General features: G+C 48.7%; 1 protein-coding gene across 1 annotated transcript in view; it reads left to right on the top strand.

Moving 5' to 3' along the window:
- Positions 1-18,830, top strand: part of LOC126535571 (G2/mitotic-specific cyclin-B2-like) — a 94,471-nt gene that overhangs the window by 64,877 nt on the left and 10,764 nt on the right. The window contains exons 6-7 of the mRNA XM_055073214.2: positions 1,307-1,543; positions 4,214-4,359. Of these exons, the coding sequence (XP_054929189.1) occupies positions 1,307-1,543; positions 4,214-4,359 (383 nt within the window). The remainder of the gene's footprint in view (positions 1-1,306; positions 1,544-4,213; positions 4,360-18,830) is intronic.

The raw sequence follows: 18,830 nt of genomic DNA on the forward strand, positions 1-18,830 counted from the left end.
AAGCACGTTGCAGCAGAGAGCGAGAATACCTCGCGAGCGGCGGTGATAAACAAGCTAAGAGCAACGTCAATCAAGATAGAAATCAACTTCTGCTGCCCCTGTGATAGCGTACCGATAAAGAGAAAAATCACGTTTCGCGCGCCTCCGTTGCGATCACGCGGCGAAACCGAAACCGCCAAAGGGGCATTGCCGCAGTCTGAGCGACGCGCTGAAGCTAGCAATCAGTTCTGTTTATCTCCCCAAGAAAGTAGCACCAATTTCAAATGCATCTTGTAAGTGCTAAGAGGTGGCAGCACCTCCCGGTGAGCATGCATTGTCATTATGTCGCGAAATTTCAAATGGAGGGTCGGAACCGTACCCGTACGGTAAAGACCTTGCGGGACAGAAAACCGCTGCCGTACATGTACGGCAAAAACCTTCAAAGCGTTAAGGGCGTAAAGGAAACATGCCACTGAACAGCTGTGGATGTCTGCAATGTCAGGTTCTTAGGAAAATATTATGCGCGGAAGGGCAACCTTGGTGTGAATAGACAGTACACAATATGCAAGCTTTTCATTCTGCTCTCATAAGATCGATTAAGCTATATTTTCAACAGATGCAAAGGCACTCAGAAAAAAAAAACGCGTTATAGCTGGCAGGAACATATAAACAGGGTGCAATCAAAGCTGTAGAATTGCTGTTTCTCAACTACGCCCGTTAACGACGTGATAATATAGTCACAGTGATGTTATAAACATCGGTTCACCGATAAAATTGTCAGCCCAGATGATGGGGCAGTTGCTGAAGATGTGGCCTTCGATGAAGCACAGGGTCCCTTGTAGCGTTGGCCGGTGGAAGGGAGACGGACGGTGTGTGCACAGCACAAAGGCAGATGTCGCGAAGCAGCTCGCATATCTTTTTTTCTTCTGGATTCCTTTTCTTTTTGGTGCAGACACTCAGTAGCTACATTTGTTACAGCCAGTAATGTAGCATGGGAACATTGAAGCAAGCACTTTATTTTACTGTAGGGCTCATTGTTACATCCAATCAGTCTTATATGAGGTAATGCTTATAAGTGGGTTTCACTGTAATTTTTTCTGTCTGAACAAAATGTTCAAATCATTGTCCACTCGACATTTTTCGTGCAACTCAATAATAACAATACGATTTTCTTGGCACATCAAGTCCATTTGACTGTCGCTGTCCTGTCAAAAATGGGTGCACACTATACCTAGTGCAATGCGCGGCATTATGTGCTGGAGCTTGCAGCAGACCACTGTTGAACTGGCACTCTGTCTGTTTGACCGTACCGTGGTGTGTTTCGCAGGAGCAGAGTGTGAGCCGTTCCAAGCTTCAGTTGCTGGGCGTGTCGGCCATCTTTGTTGCCTGCAAGTTTGAGGAGATGAGGCCACCCGCAGTTGAAGACATGATCTATGTCACCGACGGTGCGTACCAGAGCAAGGAAGTGCTGCGCATGGAGCGGCAGATCCTTCGCACGCTCGACTGGTCCCTGGGGCGACCCTCGCCCCTGCACTTCCTGCGCCGAAACTCCAAGGCAGCACAGGTGCGTCTGCATCTAAGCAGCCTGCGTATTTGGCCTGATTCATGGCTACACAGCACAGCCTTGATATTGCCACATATTGTGGCCGGGAAGAATAAGAGACTGCCAAAGGCATGAGGTACTAACGTAACTTTTTATTGTGTGAACTTGTGCCTTGAAAAAGAAGTAACACAAGAAGCACAATGATAACGGAGAACATGATCATTGGTCCGATCTGCAGGTGAAGCGTGTTTGCTATTTATACATAACTCGCCTTACATTCCAGCGTAAGTTCCAGATTGTACACCACCATTCGCATCGTGCAGCCTCAGGCAATCTGATGAAACTCGCCGATTCTACACCTTTGGTGTAGAATCGGTGAGAATGTTCGAGAAGGACTATACAGGAAGGTGCATCATGCACCAAATGGAGACATTGTAATAGTGGCCAGCTGGGGAAGAAGCGATCACAGGTAGATGAGCGATATACTGTCACCGACAGATAAATCGGACACTGATAATCTGCACATGCTTGGTAATTCGGACAGCTCCGCGGCACCGCCAATACAGTGCAGTCCACTTATAACGATATCAAGAACTATAAAATCTGATAGTTATACCCGATCGGCGCTATATCTGGACTGGAGTAAAAAAAAACATGCTCTGACACCAAATTTGGCACTTTGGATAAAAAATTGCAGTCGTAGAAAGTAGCCTGTAAAAAATGAAACGTTAATTTATATCTCTAAGCAGCGTGTCAAGCGTTAGGCAGGCTTAAATAGAAATCTGCACTTGCTTTTGCGGAAGTTTCAAGTTCACAACTGCGGTGTCCATTGCGTCTAACGGCTACGTGAACACTGACGGCTGTAATTTAGTGTGCATGAAATCGGTGAGTGACTCTATCGACGACAGTGCACTGTGCGTGAACGTTGGGGGTCGGTGTCAAAGGCGGGCCACAGCCAATCTAGCCGTGACTGCTGTTGCTGTCATCGCCCTCGTCGCACCACACCGCCGTCTGTGTCGCAGCACTACCTGCACTCGGAAACTGCTTCATCGAAGCACCTAGTTTATCGCCAGTAGCGACATGCTCCCAGAGATCGCTAATGTCAGCAGCTGCTACCGTGTTGGTTTCACACTAGGTGGATTTTGCCCATGCGCACAGTCCCCCATTTCCATTGATCGGCAGGATCACTGCTACTAGCCTTCATGATCATGCTTGTGGTTTTCAGAATCGTCGATATGGTCGACTGCGTGAGTTCGTACTTTGAGTGTTGAGAGATTTGTGGCTTCGCTCCAAACGACACAACTTTGCACTTTCTCGGTGCACCACCCTCTACTTACGCAGCGTATTTCTGTGCTCGCTGAAGGAGATGGTAGAAAGGGAGCGCAGGTGCGGATTGCTTTGTGCTTTTTCTTCTTTTTCCCTGGATGCTCGCTGTAAATAACGTAAATAAACCTCCAGTTTTCATCGCAAAGTCCTTCTCAACCTCGGCCAACTCCTGCACCCAACGGCAAGGCCCAAATATCTGGGGGACAGCAATTGGGATTGTCCTCCAGATCAAACACCGTGCACACAACCCGGTTATTTGTTCACCAGTGAGCTGGTTGCCAACAGATCGTTTGTACATTGCGATGTAGGCAGTGCTCTTCATCCTCCAGAGGCTTGCACAGAGCCAAATTGAAACTGCTTGCTCCACCCACTGCAGACGAAACTGTGGCCACTATAGACTCGATCATGGACGGTAACCTTGCTGCTCTGAAGCTACACATCCGGCGCTTGCACCTAGTCAAACAACTGCGAATGAAACTGCGGTCGCTATCAAAGTGATAATGGGTGGCCACTACGCTGTTTTTAAGCCACGCAGCCAATGTGGTGCTTTGTGTGACGGTAAACTCAAGGATAAAGGCTTTAAGGGCGCCAATAGGCACGAAGCGTTCTGGCTATGTGCTCATTCACGTATGATTTCTGCTGACTATGACGATTCGGATTCCAGTGCTTCGTTTCATTTGTACGATGGTGCCATTTTTGCTCTTTCGTGGCGCTTGCCAAGTGCCATGAGTTCATTGAATTAAGCAATGGGTGGCCAAAAGCGTCCGAATGAATGAGGTTGATTGCATTAAATGATGCATACTCCTGCCGGGACCAGAGGATGAAAATGAATTATCCAGTTTTCTGTAATAAGGAGGTTTTACTGTAGTGCTATACGTGCATTTGCCTGTACTCCTTTCCAAATAAAATGTTTGTCCCCTCAGCATTTTTCGTGCAGTTCAGTTATAACAGAATCAAGTGCAACACTGGAATTTTCTGAGTATCTTAATATTACAGGTTGTTTAACTGCACAAAAGTTTGAATACTTGCAGAAGTGCACACCTGCTTCGTACGTCGACCTGCATGAAATTGGATAAACACCACAGTACACGAAAGACCCGGCGCTTCGTGCGGGTTCCCCTTCTATGTTTATGCTGCTTTCTTTGTACCTCATTGGGCATGAAGGCTGGACCTTTGCAATATAATTTTTGTATCTATAGTTTAATAGTGCTTGCAAAACATGGTTATACCTAGTAAAAAAATTGCTACGTGGGATGCTGTTGCACATCCTTAGAATCCCTTGAATTTGTCTCTGCCAAAGCAGTGATGAGACGGTGGACACTGAAAAGTACACTTCCACGTTATTGCGGCTTTAATGCAATGCAGGTTGACACTGTGGAGCACAACCTGGCCAAGTTGGTGCTGGAACTGTGCCTGCTGGACTACCCCATGGCATGGGTGCTACCCTCGAAACAGGCTGCTGCGGCCCTCTGCCTCTCCCTGCGATTGTTCGACCAGGAGGGCCAGCACAGGTGTGACATGCATGTGAACGCTGCCTGTACTGGTGCAAGTGTTAGTCGAACTTCGATATAAACACATAGCTATAACAAGTTATCGTGTATATATTAAGTAAATATAAAGTTTGTTGGCTATGCTTTAAATTATAGTAAGGAGGTGATCTACTGCTATAGTAGTAAAATTAAGAATGTGGTATCCAACTCCATCAGTTATAGTGAAGCAAATACATATTCTAGCAAAAGCGTGGTGACGAAACAGTGCATGTTAGGCCTAGCAGCCTAACTAGTGTGGCTGACTGAGTGGCTGGTGACAAGCCAGCCACTCTGCCCTCGCGCTCGTACACCTTGTGATTGCGAGATCAGACCCTGGCTGGACTGACAGCCGCAATAACAGAGTACGGATTCACATGCAGTCCTCTCCATGTCCAAAAGGTTTGCCGGCAGCAAAATGTTGCAATAGCAACTTGAAATTCCCGACTGGATGCGCATATCTGTTTTGACAGTGGTTTGGCTGGTTTGTCTGCACTTGCCAAGCCTACGTTGTGATACTGCGTTTTAACAACATCGATCGCACAGTTGCATATTTGTGGCAGTGCAGAGCATTCATGTGTACTCAATTTTTTTGCACATTCCCCACACCAAAAATTCGGAGAATTTATAAAAATTTAGCAGTCATGCCTGCTACATTTCCTGCAGGCACGAGAAAGCAACCATGGTGGGTCCCACCATGGTTGCTTAGTGGCTTTGGGGTTATGCTGCTAAGGATGAGGTCCTGGCCACGGTGGTTGCATTTCGATGGGGACAAAATGCAAAAACACCCGTGAACTTAGATTTACGTGCGCGTGAAACAACCCCAGGTGGTCAAAATTAATCTGGAGTCCCCACTATGGCTATTCAGATATTGGATATTCAGATTGTGTTTTTTTTTTTTTTTTGTAGCTTCAGCACCACAACCCTGCACTGACGAGAAGCCACACCTCAAGGCAAAGTTGAAGTGCACTCCTCCCTTTTTCATGGCCTCTCATGCTCTCAAACTACCATTTTGTTTTTGCTGGGTTACCCATTGGTGAATAGTGCAGAGCTTTCCATTCGGACCATGTAGCTGGTGCAGAGAAGCTAAGAGAGAAGGCTCGTTCTCGAGTGTGTCAAATGTTTATTTTGGGAGACCTCGGTGCCAATGTTGACTTTGACATCTACTGGCTGGCCTACCACGGCATGCTTCAAGATGTAGTGACAGTTTTTCAGCAATTCCTGCAGACTTCAGAGCAAGCTGGGCACAGTGGAAGAGTGGTGCTTTCTGCCACACCATTGGTGTGGTTTCGGACAACTGTTCTTACTGAAGGATAAAATATGGCTGGGTTTCACTGTGTGAATAACTACTACTTTTGTCCTGTTTCAAAGTACAGTTAAACCTTTATATAACAAGCTTCAATATAAATTCTCGATATAACAAAGTATCTTAGGCTTTATGACTTGTTCATAGAATGCCATGAATTTTGAACCTCATTATAACAAGTGTTTGTGCGTACTATCCTTGTGTACCTATGAAAGTCGTATAGAGAAATTTATTGTACTCCACAAATTCCTAAATTATCCAATACATGACATGGATGCAATCCATTGTAGAATGTCCCTATCTGAAGCCAGCCTGTTTTCTTTTTTTTCACTGAAGTGAGGTGTTGCCATGGTTCTATTTTCATTTAATTTCATTAAACTGAAGCTTTCTTTGCCTCTTCCTCTGACTTTTCTGCTGCTGCAGCTGTCTTGCACGCCGCATTGTGGGGTGGTTCAGAATGGGCATATACATGGCAGGGGTGTGACAAAAAGGAAAAATGTGAGCAACTCGTTCGGATTTTTCCATCGCATGTGTACAGTGCCCTCTGGAGCTCCCTAGGCGTCACCGGAATACCCTCTTGTCGGCTGTAATTATCCATGACCCCTCACAAAAGCATTGCAGAAACTGCAGCGCTTGCCTTTCCACTAACATGCAACCCTCCAGAGGGGAGGCTGGTAGAGAGCAGGTAGAAAATGGGTAGAAACAAGGTAGCTGTGGAATTGAGTTGTCTACCAACTGGGAAAACCGGGAATTCACGGGGATTTTGAATAGTAAAGAAATACTCGGAGAAAACTCGGTGAATATGTGCTTCTGTCAGGGAAAACCAGGTGTCATATTATTGAAAGGAAATGAGTCACCGTATTGCTGGCTGGAGTAAAAGAGAGGAGTTGTAACAAATTGTCTTCAATGCCGTGTCGCTGGCTGGAGGAGTTGCCTGTGTACAGTGAACAACCGATTTTCCGGACACCCGATTTTTGGGACATGCCCGATAATGCGAACGGCTTCGCGGCACCATGTGCACGTATCCCATAGTCAATATATAAGTCGTCCAATTTTTGTAACATTTTGCCACGACCGCAAGTCCGAAACTGTATTAATCAAAGCCAACACTGCCGTTTTTATTCTCGCCGCCTCGAATTGGCGCTCTTGCATGCAGATGCATTGGAAGCCGTAGCCACCACTGCGGCAACGCTAGACCTAGCTACTTCAACATGCGCTACTAATCTTTTTGCTGTTCGGTGCCGTGTTTTTCATTAAAACAATTTGCCGCTCTCGGCAATAGCACCGACACTCCATCTTTGTAATCCTCGCCAATGGCTTCGAAGCTTGGAAAGCACAACACATTGCATAATTCCGGTTCCCAAAAGTCAGCTTTGCCTCAACATAGTAGCTCTGCGGTGAAGCATGCCAAGAGTGGGAACGGGCAATTCTCACGGTGCAGTTTTGTTAGTTGTGTATTCCTGAATTAAATGCGGGCACCCGCCATCGCCTATCGCAGTACGAGCACCGATATGTCTAATAGTATGCTGGCAATGCCGCAGCTCCTGCCTTTCCGTCTGGTCTATGGACAGTCTTTGGTGGCCATGTGGGTGGTTGCATCTGTGCGCAGCAAATGCTGCAGAAAAAGAAAGCAGTTCGCTACATCCGAATTCTAGCACGTTATGGCAAATTTCTATTAAAACTTTGCCGGGGCCAAAAAAAAAATTTGTGTTATTGTGCCTGGTCTCGCAGCGTTCCACGCATCATCAGCGAGAATGTGCATGGCTGACAGCAAGTCCAGGCTGCAACTTTTTCCACTGTCTAGGCATGTCGCCATGCAACGTGGTAGGCCTGAATGGTACAGGCCTTCATGTTCTTGATGATGCCCCGATTCATGGGCTGGAGGATGCTTGGGGTGTTCGGTGGCAGAAAACTTAATTTCAAGTGCCTTCAAATTTTTGACAAGGCTATGGGCATGGCAGTTAATAAAAGAATCGCCTTGGTATTCTGTTCCTCAAACCTTTGATCTCTGAGGCTCAGGCCTGAGACCTTGAACAACGGTTTTGTAATCCAGGCTTTGGTGTTGGCTTCGTACTACATGGGAAGACTTAATTTTTTTAAAGCATTTTTGACTTTGTTTTGTCAATAACCAAAAGCAGAAGCTTTTTTTATTCCAGACATGTTGGCACGCAGAACAGCAATTTTCTTTATTTTTGCCTCCATGGCAAGGATCTCCAGAGACTCTTGTCTGGCAGAAACTTGTAAAAGGCAGTTTCATTGCAGTTCAAAATGTTGTCTGAAAAAAAAAAAAAAATGGCGGAGCAATGTTTGCAGCTTTTTAGTGCAGTAATTCACAACAGTGTTATCACCGGCACTACTTTCGCCGCAAGTTTTCGTAAACGCGTGGTCTTTCTAAAGTTAGGGGCCGGACCTTCACTTCCCCTATGCAGTGAAAGCCTTTTGCTTCAGTGGGTGGCCAGAAATGGGAATGCACTGTGCAGCTATTGTGCCCAGGCATCGTCGTGTCTTCAAGTTGTAGGTATGCCCACAACTTGAAGCCTTGGCAGAGGCTTATCTTCTGGGCCTTGAGTGGGCCAGTTGAGAGCTGCCTTGATCTCATGCAAGAGCACTGCACCGGGACCTGACAGTCACGTATGACAGGATCGAAAACTTGCACACTTACACAAGTTACACTACTCGCACTCCGCAACACTATTTGGGCTGCCGGATACCTCCCACACACATGGAAAGAAGCGATGATGGACCCTGTTTTGAAGCAGGAGTAAGACCCATTCGTGGCGGCAAGTTATCGCCGGATAGCTCTTACAAGCTGCCTGTGTAAGCTTTTTGAAAAAATGCTTAATCGCTGCCTCGTACATTTCCTTAAACTCAACAGTATACTTATCCTTATCAGTGTGACTTCAGAGAAGGCCGGTCGACAACAGATCATCTTGTATGCATTGAAAGATATATCCGCGATACATTTGTACATAAACAGTTTTTCTTGTCGATATTCCTTGATATGGAGAAGGCATATGACACAACATGGGGGCGTTACGGGATCTTGCGAGACTTGTCGGGAATGGGCATCTGTGGAAATATGCTGAAAATAATTAAAGGCTATTTGTTGAATCGTATCATCCGCGTGAAAATCGGCAACGTATTGTCGCGACCTTTTACACAAGAAACGGGTGTACCTCAGGGAGGCGTGCTTAGTTACTCTTTATCGTGAAGATGAACACGCTTCGTGCTTCATTACCACCTGCCATTTTTTTTATGCCATCTATGTGGACGACTTTAAAATCTGCTTCAAATCCTGTAACCTCGCAGTAGGCGAGAGACAGCTACAGCAGGGCTTGAACAAGGTGTCGAAGTGGGCAGACAAAAACTGATTTAAAATCAACCCCCACAAAAGTTCGTGTTCTTTTTACTTGAAATAGAGGCCTGGTTCCAGATCCTTGCGTTCAACTGTGTGGACATCAAATACCTATCAACAAAAAACAAATTTCTAAGTACAGTGAAACCTCGCTAAACCGTAGTTGGCCGGAGCTCGGAAAAAGTATGTACTAAATGGTAGTACTGTTTAACCGAAGTAGCACGAGATCGCCCACTTACCTATCGAAAATGGAACTCTGAGAGAGTGCCATGAAAGGGGAAAAAACGTGCAGTATTTATTCACTTCGTGCAACAAGTCTTATTTTCGTTCAATGCCGTGGCGGCCTAGCACAACGACAGCGGCCTCAAACTTACTGAAGCTGCGTGCCAGCTTTTCAGGCAGTCCCCTCTTCTCGGCAAACACTGGCATGGCAGATTCCTCGTTGGCATTACGTATTCTCCGTGTCCACGCGCAGTAGTGCTGCAGAAGTCCCGGGGCGCCTTTTTCTTGCCGGGTGCTGTTCTCGTCGCGACGATTGCATTCATGAGGCTGACGTAACGCGCAGCTTCTGCCACTGTCGGGATTAAATCGCCTGTGCTGTCACTTTTCATGCCGTCCTCGTCACTGTCGCTAGTCGACACTTCGGCAACAACAGAGGCAATGATGGCGAAAAGTCTAACCTTGTAGCCGACATCTCTTCGCAGTCGCAGCAGCGCTGCCGAGCAACTTCTTCGCATTCCAAATACCACACGCCGTAGTCAACAGCAGATCCCTGTCGCGTGCCAGCGCCGACTTCTCCGTGTCACGTTCGGTAGCACAGATGTCTAATTTTTCTTCTATGCTGAGCACTCGGCGCCTTTTTTTTATCCGAGCTTTGGCATGACGCAAGTCCTCGCTTGCACGATGCCACAATGCTCTCTGGCATCTCTGGCATCGTGCCGAAGTGATGTTGATGTGGCTTCATGTGCAAACACGCAGGGCGCTTGGAGGCCGTTGTTCCGATCTCTGAGGCTTGTTGTTCTGCCGGGCCACTCGATGGAGACGACGAATTGCCGTTTTTGTGCGACGAAAAGTGGAAATGCTATGTTTTAACCGATGCGTATGCAATAAGCTGGTACGGTTTATGCGGATACAAAACACATTATGTTCAATGGCCGCTGAGTCGGGGATTTGACTTTACTACTTTTAAAACAAAACTACTGTTTAAGCGGGTATGGTGTAACGAGGTTTTACTGTATTATACTTGAGTCCAGGCTTACTTTCTTTCCGCAGACTGAATATCTTAAAGAAAAATGTCTAAGGACAATGAACTTACTGAAAATTCTATCCCACACAACATGGGGTAGCGACAGGAAGTGTCTGATGAACGCTTATAAGAGCCTAATTCGATCACAATTGGGCTATGGTGCCGTCGTATATAACTCTGCCGCTCCGAGCGCACTAAAGATTCTAGATCCTGTCCACCATCTAGGTATCCATGTAGCCACTGGCGCTTTCAGGACAAGCCCTATTGAAAGCTTATACACGGAATCAAATGAATGGTCACTTCATCTGCAGAGAACTTACATCAGCCTCACATATTTCCTGAAAATACACTCCAATCCTCAACATCCATGTTTTAACACTGTTAACGATATGATGTGTGCTACACTTTTCCGTAATCGTCCCTCTGTAAGACAGCCTTTCTCGCTGCGTGTGAGGGAGCTTAGTGATGAAATGCATGTCCCACTCCTCGAGCTTCGCCTAATGCATCCAACCAAGCTGTTACCTCCTTGGGAGTGGCAGGTGGTAGAATGTGACATATCCTTTCTAGAAGTTACAAAACACGCACCAGAGATCGAAATCCAAATTCATTTCCTAGAACTCCAGCACAAGCACTCCTGCAGAGTTCTACACAGACGGCTTCGAAGTCAAATGCCAGGGTGTCCTATGCAGCTGTCGGCCCATCCTTCTTGGAATCCAATGTACTACATCCGGAAACAAGTATCTTTACGGCCGAGGCCTACACACTACTGTCTGCTGTGAAGCATATAAGAAAATCAAAACTCCACAAAGCAGTTATGTATACACACTCCCTGAGTGTCGTGAAGGCTTGATGTCACTCTATACACACAAATCCAGTATTTAATGAACTCTATTCAGTCTTGTGTAAAGCATACATATGTAACCAGCATATCATTATATTCTTGGTGCCTTGCCATAGGAGCATCGAGGGTAACGTTGTGACGGACGAGATGGCCACGTCAATCGCATCGCAAGCTGTTAACCCTATCGCTGATGTGCCTGTCGCAGAACTGAGGCCTTTCTCACGAAACTGCGAAACCACTGGTAGTGCATGTGGGCGGGACGAGGAAACAAATAAGCTCCACGTGATAAAGCCACGGTTAGGATTCTGGCCTTCTGCAACAAAATTATGGCAAACAGATGTCTTATTCTGTCGTCTCGGAATAGGACACACATTTGGCACTCATAATTTTCTACTCACCGGAAATGACCCTTGTAATAGTTGAGGACTTTGGGATGAAAAACTTGGGAGGTTTATTTACATTAAGACTGTTCATTGACTCTCACTGTAAATAAAGTCATTACGGGCCGGCAGCAACTTGGACGCTGCGGCCCGTGGCAACAAGCTCGAAAGAGAAGAATGAAGGAATGCTCAAGAATGCTCTCGGTCTGCGTCTTTTAAACCCTTTGGTGTCTCGAAGACACGTCACGTTCGGCCAATGGGAGAGCCCGCTCAGGTGACGCCATTTTAGGCCAATCGGCGAGCCCGCTCTGGTGTCATTTTTGGCCAATGGTAGGCGCCCGTGCGATGGAGTCACACCCGGCGAAGAGTCCCTGCTTGGTCCCCCAATGTCCGAGGGCTTGCTTCTCCCTGCGGTCTTGCCTTGCTAACTTGCAATGCGCTGTCAGAATAGGCGGATGGGGGCGACGGTGCCAGGTTTTCACAGTGTGGTATCCGTGCTTCTGCGCTCCTTAATTAGCTGTGGTGCAATTCGATGTGGTCTGGTGAACTCTAAGTAGGCTCAGGAAACGGTCCCGTATCTAACACCCTCCAACCTGTGGTAAATGCAGGGAGAGGCTGACCGTCCTCCACGTCCTGGAGTGTCGGGAAGCCGAATCTGAGAGAAACACTTTCCCTTAGCATACCGGCAACACATCCCCCTTCATCCTGTTATGTTTCTCGGTCCAGAACCGCTTTTTAATACAGTCTTAGGTTTGCTCAGGTTGTCTTACATTTTATTAGTCCCATACATTCGTAGCGCTTCCTCTCTTCAGAGGATGCCCCAGTGATAGTCTTTACTGTGTAGCACATGCCCCCAGGCCCTTGTGTTTCAAGGGCTGTGGTAAGGCAGTTGTGCTGTAGCTGATTTTGGCATCTTACATGTTCTGTATATCATATCATTCTTCCACAATGCAGTGTAAGGCTCATAGCACTCGTCATTAGTAATCGCCATAATCTTATTACACATAGATTTTACGCAATTTACAGCGACTATTTTTTAGGCCCTTTTACAGCCACGTCACATTGTGATGTGTGGTGCGCGACGTGGTGCGGGGCTCGGGACGGTCGAGAGCAGACGACGCCGAGTGCACGCGCGCCGAGCTGGAAGGAGCAAAACGACGACGCCGAAGAGCGCCCGGCACGTGAACGCGCGGCGCAGGAAAAACAACAAAAAGAAAAAAAAGCAACCAATTAGAAAGGACCACGGGGCGTCGGGCAGCCAATCAGTAAATGCCAAATCGGCCATACCACAAGAAAAAGCGTGGTGCGCCGGCAGAACGGGGGCGACACGCAAGAGGACACGCAGGGAGACGCCGGGGAGACGCCAGGAGAGTCCCAGGAAGCGACGGCAGGAGGAGGGTCAACCACCGGAGTGGGCGTTGAAGACGGGCCGTCGGGTTCCGGACCCGAGCCCACCAGGACTTCACCCGCCCGGGGCCTCCTGCCTACCTGTTCCTGTGCGTTGCCCGTCTACCTGAGCGTGCCGTCAGCTCCTCAAGGCCGGTGAGCTTTTGCGCCAGTGGGCAGGACGAGAACAGTCGGGCTTCGGGCCCGAGTTCTACGACAGCTGCCCGGCCAGAACGCCACCCCCGTCTGCCGTGCCGCCTGCTGCCCGAGGCCGGCGTTCGAACTTCCGCGCCGTGGGCGAGAGGGGAGCAGTCGGGCTACGGGCCCGAGCTCTCCGCCCGGCCAGAACGCCGCCGCCGTCCACCCAGCCGCCAGCGTTACCTCGCCTCGCCAGAGCTGGCGCGCTCCCGGCGCCCGGTCGGTCAACCTACGCCACGACCTTTGGTGAGACCAGCTCCTCTCCTTCTGCCAGCTCGTCGCCGCGTTGCCGCGTCGAGACTGCGACGCGTCCCCGCCCTCGGGGCAAGCCCGGACTCGCGCCCTCGCTAAAGCCCTAAGTGTGTTCCTTACTGCTATGTTTTCTTGAATATTTATTTTATGCATGCTTTCTGTTTCGTTCTATTTGCTTTTTGCCTTTTTATTTTTGATTAAAGTCTTTGTGTGTGTGTTCAAACCAACGGCTTTGTCCTCAATTGGGTTCTCGGAGGCTCCGCCTAAGAGAACCATTAAAACATTGAGAACACGAACCTCTCGCCCCCACATATCAGGGGTCGTCACAAATTGGCGTCCGCGACAGGACAAAGCCGTTCGTTTGGATCTTTTTTCTAGCGGTTAGGAACTATGGCTAACACAAGTGACTTGTTAGCGCTAGCCGAACGCATGGGCCTAGAAGGTGCGGAGTTGAGGGCATGGTTGAATGAACAGGAAGAGCGTGCGCGAGAAGAGCGGGCAGCGGAGCGAGAAGAGCGGGCTGCGGCGCGAGAAGAGCGAGCAGCGGAGCGCGAGGCTAAAAGGCAGGAACTTGTATTAGAGGAGAAAAATTTACAGTTACGACTTAAAGTCGCGGAAGCTGAGGGCAATCGTGGCGAGACGAGCCAACGGCAGCTAGAATTGGAGGAGCGAACGCTTCAGTTGCGCCTCCAAATGGCGGCAACGGACGCTGCAAGGACAGCTGACCGAGGGCCAGGAGGGAGTGCCCCATTCAGCGTGAATCCTCACAGTTTGATGCCGGGATTCAACGAAAGCCGGGACGACTTGGATGCCTATTTAAAAAGGTTCGAGAGCGTCGCCACCGGACAGGAATGGCCTAGAGAGAAATGGGCCACGGCTCTAAGTTTATGCCTGAGCGGAGAAGCTCTGAAAGTCTTTGGACGTCTGTCTCCGGAAGACTCCCTCGACTACGATAAAGCCAAGTTGGCGTTGCTCCAACGTTTTCGTTTTACGGCGGAAGGATACCGGGAGAAGTTCCGACAGAGCAAACCCCAAGATGGCGAAACTGGAAAGCAGTATGCAACTAGGCTACTGAGTTTCTTTGATCGGTGGGTGGAAATGTCCAAAACCGAAAAAGAGTATTTGGCACTTCGCAACCTAGTGGTGACGGAACAGTTTCTGAACAACTGTCATCATCGGTTAGGACTCTTCCTGCGCGAGAAGAGCTACCGCCATCTAGATGACATGGCCGAAGCTGCCGATAATTTCCTAGAGGCTCAGAGACAGCCCAATTTGTTAGTGTTCCGGCAGAAATCGGAAGGCAGTAACCCTACGGAGAAAACCAGAAGCCCATCTGAGAGAGTTCCAATGCGATGCTTCGTATGTGGAAAACTGGGTCACGGGGCATCAGACTGCCGATCTAAGCAGAGGCAACCGTACTGCGGATATTGCCGTAAGCCCGGGCATGATGTCAAGGCCTGCACCAAGAAAAACGGTCCACCAAAGACAACGTCTTGCCTATTGTCGCCAGAAGAATGCCTGGAAGATGTCAACACAGCAGTTGTTGAACAAGAAGACGTAACTAGCACGGTGAAGACCCACACAGGGACTGTAGCACGCAAGATGCCAGTGCTAAAGGGCGTCGTCTTCGGACAGACCGCGTCAGTCTTGCGAGATACAGGAAGCAACACGCTGGTCGTGCGTCGTTCCCTCGTACCGGACAAGGCTCTGACGGGCACCACCACTAAGCTTGTCCTGGCGGATGGCAGCAGCATTGAAGTTCCCGAGGCCAAGGTTGAAATTAATTCACCTTATTTTTCTGGTACAGCGATCGTAAAGTGTATGACAGCTCCTCTATACGATGTTATTATCGGAAATGTACCAGGCTCACGAGAACCTCACGATCCAGATAAAACCTGGACAAAGAGACTGAAGAAGCCCATCGAAGATGGTATAGCAAGTGGGAAAAGAACGAAGGGAGAAGACCATTCCCCGGATGCTTTGCTGGTCGGCATCAAGGGCCGAGACCAACAGCCGAAAACATCCGCTATCAATATCAGCGCCTTGAAAATAACCAGGCAGGACCTTACCACGGCCCAGAACGAGGATAAGACCTTAGAGTCTTGCAGGAACAAAGTGGGTCAAGTGTTCCAAGGCAAAAGAGTGGCATCCTACTCATTCGAAGTAGTAAAGGGAGTGCTGTATCGTCGTTGCCGGCTGTCCTCGGGCAAAACAACCCAACAAGTGGTAGTACCCCAAAAATTGCGGGGCCAAGTGCTCACTCTGGCGCACGAAAGCCTGATGGCAGGACACCAAGGAATCAAGAGAACGATCGACCGTGTTCTAGAATCCTTCTACTGGCCAGGAGTCCAAGAAGCAGTGAGAAGATACGTACGCTCTTGTGACACTTGCCAGCGAACGTACCCTAAGAGTAAGGTGGGCAAGGCACCTCTTGGTCGCTTACCTTTAATAGACACTCCATTTGAAAGGGTGGCGGTGGACATAATCGGACCCTTAAAGCCTACGTCAAATAAGGGTAACCGATACATACTGACCCTGGTGGACTTCGCTACCCGATATCCAGATGCGATAGCTTTGCCGTCGATCGATTCGGCTACGGTGGCCGAAGGACTGATAGAAATGTTTTCTCGCATTGGATTTCCACGTGAGATACTGTGCGATCAGGCCTCCTGTTTCACATCGGACCTAATGAGAGAGATAAATGACCTGCTGGCTATCAAACATCTAAGCTCGACGCCGTACCATCCTATGTGTAATGGTCTGGTGGAGCGATTTAATGGCACATTGAAACAAATGCTACGCAAGATGTGCCAAGAAGAACCAAAGTCATGGGACCGATTACTAGCACCCCTCTTGTTTGCGTATCGTGAAGTGCCTCAGGCCAGCATGGGGTTTTCTCCTTTCGAGTTGATCTACGGTCGACACATCCGAGGCCCACTCAGTCTACTTAAGGAACTATGGACAGGAGACCACCTAGGCGAAGAAATCAAGACCACATACGGGTATGTCTTGGATCTCCGAGATCGTCTGGAAAAGACACTACGGTTGGCACAAGAGAACTTGTCGCGATCTAAAACGACCCAGAAAATGTACTACGACCGGGGAAGCAAGATACGCCAGCTGAAAGTTGGTGACCGTGCCCTTATCCTGCTTCCAACGACGACCAACAAATTGTTGATGCACTGGAAGGGGCCTTTCTTGGTCACAGGAAAGAAAAGCAACTTTGATTACTGGCTGGACTTGGGACACACCACAAAACTGTTCCATATTAACATGCTGAAGCGCTATGAAGAGCGTGAACCCGAAAGTTCCCCACAGTCAGCATCATTCATCGTGGTGGAGGAGGGCGAGACAGACACCCCTATACCTACCTTCACAACAAATGAGGGCCCGGGTACCGAAGCAATTAAGCTTGGCGATGAACTTCAAGAAGATCAACGTGCAGCACTTCGCAGGCTCCTAGCCACCCACAAGGCTGTCTTTTCCGAAATACCCGGAAAAACCAACTTATTGGAGTGTCGTCTTCAGCTCACAACTTCTGAACCAATTAACACTCTGCAATATCCCTTACCCCTCGCAATGAAAGAGGTGGTCGAGAAAGAAGTGCAAGGTATGTTACAACTTGGGGTGATCGAACGGTCCGACTCGCCTTACAACTCTCCCTTGGTGCTGGTAAAGAAGCCCGACAAGAGCTACCGTGCTTGCATCGATTTCCGTCGCATCAATGATGTTCTGGTTTCCGACGCAGAACCTATACCGAGGACGGACGTGATCTTCGCTGAGGTAGGGACAAAAAGATTATTTTCCAAATTTGACCTCACCAAAGGATATTGGCAGGTGCCACTGGACAGTAGTTCACGGCTAAAAACGGCGTTTTCCACCCAATCCGGACACTATCATTTCCTCTACATGCCTTTTGGGATCAAGACAGCATCCGCAGTGTTTACCCGATTAATGAGAATTCTTCTCCAGGGAATCCCCAACGTAGTTCATTACATCGATGACGTTCTCATCGCTACGGCAACCTGGGAAGAACATATAGAAACCATGCATTGTCTGTTGAAAAGGATCCGAGAAGCCGGATTGACAATCAAGCCTCAGAAGTGCGAAGTCGGCGTAACATCGATAGTTTTCCTCGGTCATCGAATAGGAGGCGGGACAATTCAGCCAGTGGAAAGCACGATCGCAAAGATTGCTCAAGCTCCCCGACCCGATACTAAGAGACAACTGCGTTCTTTCCTCGGATTGGCGGGATACTACCGCAATCTGATACCTCACTATGCAGAGAAGGCACAGCCTCTGACGGAAATGACAAAGAAAAGGGAAAAGAACAAGATATGTTGGAACACCGAGAGAGAAGCCGCCTTTGAAGCACTAAAGCAAGCGCTAGCATCTGGACCCATAGTAAAGGCTCCTGACCTTAAAAGAGTGTTCACACTACGCAGTGACGCCTCTGACACCTGCATCGGGGCAGTCCTTATGCAGGAGCACGATGGAGTTTTACACCCCGTATCATATGCCAGTCGTCAACTATTGCCTCGAGAGCAGAACTACTCGGCGATAGAGCGAGAATGCCTAGCCTTAGTTTGGGCTATAGAAAAGTTCCATATATTTTTATATGGCACACACTTCGTAGTTCAGACTGATCATCAACCATTACAATATTTATCACGAGCGAAACACCTAAACAGCAGAGTGCTGCGATGGAGCTTAGCACTACAAGAATATACCTTTCAGGTAGAACATATCAAGGGATCTGAGAATGTTGGGGCGGACTACATGAGTAGAATACAAGGGGGTCTACAACCCTACGCCTCTTGATGTTTCCATTACCATAGCAGGGTTATGTCATCGCAATGCCATGCTGTCAGTGTTTGATGCTAGTTTCTTTGGTTTTTTTTTTGGTGTGCTTTCTTTGAATTAGTGTTTTCCTTTAATGTCTTATCTGCGTGCTCAGTGAACTGTGCATTGAAACATTACAGTGCGTTCTTGTGAACGGACAATGACTGTAGTGTTGTGAACTATGTCGCGCACTGAGCGGCAGTTTTTCTTCCGAAAAACTTGTTAAAAAAGGGGCTTATGTGATGTGTGGTGCGCGACGTGGTGCGGGGCTCGGGACGGTCGAGAGCAGACGACGCCGAGTGCACGCGCGCCGAGCTGGAAGGAGCAAAACGACGACGCCGAAGAGCGCCCGGCACGTGAACGCGCGGCGCAGGAAAAACAACAAAAAGAAAAAAAAGCAACCAATTAGAAAGGACCACGGGGCGTCGGGCAGCCAATCAGTAAATGCCAAATCGGCCATACCACAAGAAAAAGCGTGGTGCGCCGGCAGAACGGGGGCGACACGCAAGAGGACACGCAGGGAGACGCCGGGGAGACGCCAGGAGAGTCCCAGGAAGCGACGGCAGGAGGAGGGTCAACCACCGGAGTGGGCGTTGAAGACGGGCCGTCGGGTTCCGGACCCGAGCCCACCAGGACTTCACCCGCCCGGG

Source organism: Dermacentor andersoni, chromosome 7 (assembly GCF_023375885.2).
Source record: "Dermacentor andersoni chromosome 7, qqDerAnde1_hic_scaffold, whole genome shotgun sequence".
NCBI lineage: Eukaryota > Metazoa > Arthropoda > Arachnida > Ixodida > Ixodidae > Dermacentor > Dermacentor andersoni.